At 40.7% G+C, this 5,171-nt stretch overlaps 2 protein-coding genes across 2 annotated transcripts in view; both read left to right on the top strand.

Moving 5' to 3' along the window:
* Positions 1 to 264: 264 nt before the first annotated feature.
* Positions 265 to 665, top strand: LOC103359669 (retinal cone rhodopsin-sensitive cGMP 3',5'-cyclic phosphodiesterase subunit gamma-like). Its single transcript, XM_008285135.1, has 3 exons — positions 265 to 374; positions 466 to 503; positions 589 to 665. Exons 1-3 carry the CDS (start codon positions 265 to 267, stop codon positions 663 to 665), a joined length of 225 nt encoding a protein of 74 aa, XP_008283357.1.
* A 3,297-nt stretch (positions 666 to 3,962) lies between these two features.
* LOC103359668 (guanylyl cyclase-activating protein 2-like) overlaps positions 3,963 to 5,171 on the top strand; it is a 3,888-nt gene continuing 2,679 nt past the window's right edge. Inside the window, exons 1-2 of the mRNA XM_008285134.1 lie at positions 3,963 to 4,157; positions 4,269 to 4,418. Of these exons, the coding sequence (XP_008283356.1) occupies positions 3,963 to 4,157; positions 4,269 to 4,418 (345 nt within the window). The remainder of the gene's footprint in view (positions 4,158 to 4,268; positions 4,419 to 5,171) is intronic.

Raw genomic sequence — 5,171 nt, 5'->3', positions numbered from 1 at the left:
TGATCCTCAGGCGTTAAAGACACTAATAGCCCGACTCACAAATATGCTGTGAACCTCTGACAGCCGACCTCTGGCTTCATAAGTCTGGCACAAATAGGATTAACACTGTAAAATATGGAGGACGTTTATGACCTGTAAGCAGATCAGAGGACCGCGGAGGCTACAGGTTATTAATACAGAGGATAAAGAGGAGCAACAGTCGTCTCCTTCTGTGTTTATGACGGGTAGAAAAACATTATTTCTTTGTGTTTTAAAGCCTCCAAGATGAACGCAGCAGCAGCAGCTCCCGGTGGCACCAAGGCAGCTCCTCCCAAGTTCAAGCAGAAGGAGACCAGGCAGTTCAAGAGCAAGGCTCCTAAAGCTGGACAGAAGGGGTGAGACGAATCATTTTCTGCATTTAGACATTGTTCTATTCATCTTAGAAGCAGAAAACCTGACTTTTATTGGTATCTGTGTTTCAAACAGCTTCGACAACGACGTCCCAGGGATGGAGGGGCTCGGAGGTGAGGCTGGATCTTACGTTTAGTCCGAATTTTCTCCATGTTTAAATGTGTTTTCTCATGATTTGGTGTTTTATTTCCTCTGCAGACGCTGCGGTCATCTGCCCCTGGGAGGCGTTTGGTGACATGGAGCTCAGCGACCTGGCTCAGTTTGGCATCGTTTAGACCTGACAGAAGTGGACTCCCACCCTGGGTCTGGACAGATGTGACCTAACGGTGTTTTGGTGCTGAAGACGAGGCGTATGGGGGGATTTCAACACGCTTTGGTGCAGCTGTCACTGTGGGGCAGATCTCTGCGGTCCCAGGGTTTATATGGAGCCTTTTCTGCAACCAGCTCTGCCAAAATCAAACTCAGTAGAGAACTTCTTGTTTATTCTAATCTATTCTGTCCTTGTGTTGTATCCTCTTCTATATTGTATTTGTTATAAACATGAACTACCTCTTACTTCCTGCACCTATTCTCCATCTTTTACCTTTTTGTAGTTCTACAAATCTGTAAATCACACAGGAGTGTAGTAAAGTCACTAAATAAAGTTGTTCTCATTAGTCTATCTGGTTTTGAGTCTCCTCCTCTATTTTAACATGTCTGGAAGGTTTCAGACAGTTAAGGCCAGTAATTAAAAACACCTTTGAAGAAGATTGATGCAAACTGTTGTGTTGATTTTTCTTGCTGAGCCGCTTGCCCATGTTTTCACTCTCAAATATGATATAGTAAGTTAAATTCTGGGTTAAATTTCAGTACAGCTGTAGTGCAATGAAAACCTGCTGATGAAGATCAAACACTGGCGGTCCTTCTGGACTTGCACTAAAGAAAAGAATCTAGTTACGCTGCACACTGGGAATAACAATGTATGAGAAGAAGCTGCATGCACAGGCAGATTATTGTTACCAGAATATTATCAGTGAAAAGATAATTATGTGTATTTATGAGATTTTACACCAATGAAAAGCAAAGTTGTGTTGAGTTTTCAGTACAAGAGTATGAGATAAAAGTCACACAGTGGTGGAATGAAGCTAAATTCATTTACTCCAATACTGTACTTCAGTGTTATTTTTATGTACTTGTACTTTTAGTACTTCACTGTGATGCTACTATTTACTCCTCGGAGGTAGAAGGAGATATGATGCCTTTGACATTGGACAAAATGAGATACATCAATATATTGAATAAAAATCACAGATATCCGGGGTTTGAACATAATTGAAAATATTTTGAATATTTTAAATGCACAAGTCAATAAACTATATCACAGTGGTTGAGTCATTTTAAGATATTTTAATACACAATGTAAGATTAGCTCCACGTGGGCCAAATCCAACATTAAATTTCTGTTTACATATAAAACATCCACGATAATAATTCTGTAATATATTGTTACACTCTGTGAGGCTTTTGTATCAGATAACATACACTTCTAATTCAGCTAATTTTGCTAATATTACTGATGGGACAACTTTTACTCATTCACGTAATACATTGGTATTGATCATTTTAAACTGTCAGAATACTTTTCCCTCCACTGATGACAAACTGGAACAAAGGTAAGGTAGGAGGGGTTTTACGGGGACCTTTAATCAAACCATAGGTTCTTTTTTATTCTTCTAATGACCACAAACTGATTTAATTTCCATGTTTCATCAGCACCTCTCAATATGGCGCCACTGACTGAAACATTCTAAGACATACAAATAAACTGTAAGCAAAGTCTGAGAAAAATAATCTTGTCTGTCAGTGCATGAAAAAAAATCAATGACCTCAACTTTAGAGGAATCTGGACAATACAAATAGTGCTTGCATTTCTTGTCCATGTTTTTTTTCTTTCTTTAACTCATGTTCTCTACATTTTGTCCCTATTGCTTCTTAAAACTGCAGATTTCCTCAATAAAAGATCATCTTATCCTATATTATCTCATCTTAACAGCCTATTGTCTATCTATCCATACATGCATATTAAAAACGTTGAAACAAATATCTATTATTTACCTCTAGTGGTGCCTCTTAATCCTGTCAGGCTCCATCTTCCTGATGTTACCGTCTCATGTCTCACCACTGCCCTCTTCTGCTCCTTGTTGGTCACCACTTTGTCTGGCTGGTTGACCGGCAGGAACTTTGAACTTTTTATCTCTTCTGATCTTAATAACTTTTGGTAGAGACTTGTAGGCCATACTTAGCACAGATATTCCTGTATAATATCCCAGCCACTTGGTTGAACCTTCTAGAAACCTACTTTTGTAGTAAACTACAGAATAAAACAACTAAGTTTCCTACTCAAACGAAAGACATTTGCAGCAACACCCTTGCTCCTGACAAAGGACGACTGATGAAGTGTGAGCAGGACATTAACAAAGCTACTATTAACCATTGTTCAGTAGCTACAGATCATACAAAAACAACTGGTGATTACAGCTCTACACAGAATACACATGGCGACTGATGATCCTGTTAAACCACAGCCACCAGGAAATATCAGGTGCATATTTAAACATAGGAGTGGTGATTTCTGTACTGTGATTGGATGACGGGACAGGGGAGTGGTCCAATCAGGAGGGAGGAGGAAGGAGGCCTGGAGCTCCTGACCAATCAGCCGGGACGACAGGCAGAATGCGGAACCAATCCTAGACAGGAGAACAAATCGGTTACATATATGAAGCAGGTCCAGGAAGAGGTCACCATGAGGAGGGAAGGTAGAAGGCCACCAGGAGGACACCAGTGTCTCTGAGGCAACTGCATTTTGGCTGCTTCAAACCAGCCTTATCTAGCCACTGGTAGGGTTTCCTGGTGTCAGCCACCCTAAGGAAGGAAACCTGTTCTATTTGTTCCCCTTATCACCAATAAGTTGTTAAAACTACCTTCCTTAAGCACACTCTCACCTTTAACCAGTCCCTGCTACTGAGATGATACGATTCTTATCCATCAGACAAGACTTTTAAGGAAACATTTATCCATCCTTCAGCAGAACAACAACCCCCCCAAAAAACTGTCTTCAACAACAGGAAGAACAAAGATTCCTGGAGCAGATGGTCTCAATCGAACCTGATCTCATGTAATCAGTCTGGATTACATGAAGACACAAAAGAACAGTTTGTTTTGCGCAACCTTCCTGCTGAAGAGAACTGGAGCTGTTTTCTAATTCTACCAGACATCGAGACCTGTTGATTAAGTCCATCCATCCTACTTTACAATTAAGTAGACACCGCAGTAATCGCAGTCTTGGCGCTTGATTGGAAGAGTTTTGCCAAATTTTCAGATGTGCTTGCTGACTACAGATCAAGTGATTAACTAGCTGATGGGATTAGCCGGGGCTATTAGTAACCTGCTCTGTAGAGAGAGAGAGGGGCTGGCCATCGGTGCAAAGCTCTTTAGTGTGACTGAACAGTGAAAGCAGATGCCTTCGTGACCTGAGGACAGGCAGCCAGAACCTTCATTCACACCATCGCAGCAGGAATACTTTTATCAGACCCATGGGGCAAGAAGAAAGCCGCAACGAAGAGATGGATCTGGCTCAGATTCAGGAGCTGTGCATCGTTTTCATGAAGGAGTGTCCGAGCGGTGCGCTGCACTTGCATGAGTTCAAGAGGATCTTCGGGGTCCAGAGCACCTCTGAGGAGGAGTCGCTCTACATCGAGACCATATTCCACTCCTTCGACACAAATAGGGTAAAAATAATTTCCTTTGGTACAAATAAATGTGTGTCTTATCTTATCTGTCTTCTAGCAGTAAAGTTAGATTCAAAGTGTTATCGTAACTTTTTTATTTATTCATCGCAGGATAACGCACTGGATTTCCTCGAGTATGTCGCTGCACTTCATTTGATTTTGCGCGGGAATCTCGAAGATCGACTCAAGTGGTCCTTCAAGATGTACGACAAAGACGGAAACGGCAAGTTGGACCGGCAGGAGGTGAAACGGATCATAAGGGTGAGAAACACCTCTTTTCATATGAACTTTTCATTGGGAAGCTTTTATTGTGTGACTCATTTTTGCAGTTTATACAGTAAAACGTTTGCAGAAAAGTGGAACAAAGTGCAGTGGGATAAATTCAGCTGATGCCAAATTGTCAAAAAACCACCTGGTTTCATAACACAAATCCTCTCAGGACAGATTACAGTAGTGCCCCAATGACTGGGATTAGGCCAGGGTTCATGTACTGTGGCTTCACAGGGTCTTAGACGAGTGAGTGGTCTCTGCTCAGGCTATTCTTGAAGTGAACATCTCCACAGTAAGCCACTTTCTAAATTCAGACACGTAAAATTAGCTCACTGTCAACATGGCCTGATTTGCTTGACGGGAATTAGGTAATATTTTTTACAGGAAAGAAAAGCATTTCATTTCCTTGAACTTTAGGTAGTGCTATGATGTTAGTAATGTGACACATATTTAGGAAACTTTAGAGAATCAAAAACACCACACTTTGTTTTTCGAATTTGTCGTTCTAGTTAAAATATTTTTCCTATCAACTCTCCGATGTCTCTATGAATAGCAGCCATTTTCAGACATGTGATATGCAGCATTACTTCATAAATCCGTTAACGCGATGGAATTCTGTCACTCAGACAACTTTAAATGTTCATCGCAGCATCTATCTATCTATCTATCTATCTATCTATCTATCTATCTATCTATCTATCTATCTATCTATCTATCTATCTATCTATCTATCTATCTATCTAT

The sequence above is a fragment of the Stegastes partitus genome, unplaced genomic scaffold, assembly GCF_000690725.1.
Source record: "Stegastes partitus isolate 25-593 unplaced genomic scaffold, Stegastes_partitus-1.0.2 Scaffold388, whole genome shotgun sequence".
NCBI lineage: Eukaryota > Metazoa > Chordata > Actinopteri > Pomacentridae > Stegastes > Stegastes partitus.
The sequence above is the reverse complement of the archived record's forward strand: the minus strand, read 5'-3'. Positions and strand labels throughout refer to the sequence as shown.

Coding starts and splice junctions, on each gene's coding strand:
- LOC103359669 (XM_008285135.1), top strand. CDS start 265: ATGAACGCAGCAGCAGCAGCTCCCGGTGGCACCAAGGCAGCTCCTCCC. Junction 375..465: donor CCTAAAGCTGGACAGAAGGG/GTGAGACGAATC, acceptor TGTTTCAAACAG/CTTCGACAACGACGTCCCAG. Junction 504..588: donor AGGGATGGAGGGGCTCGGAG/GTGAGGCTGGAT, acceptor TTTCCTCTGCAG/ACGCTGCGGTCATCTGCCCC.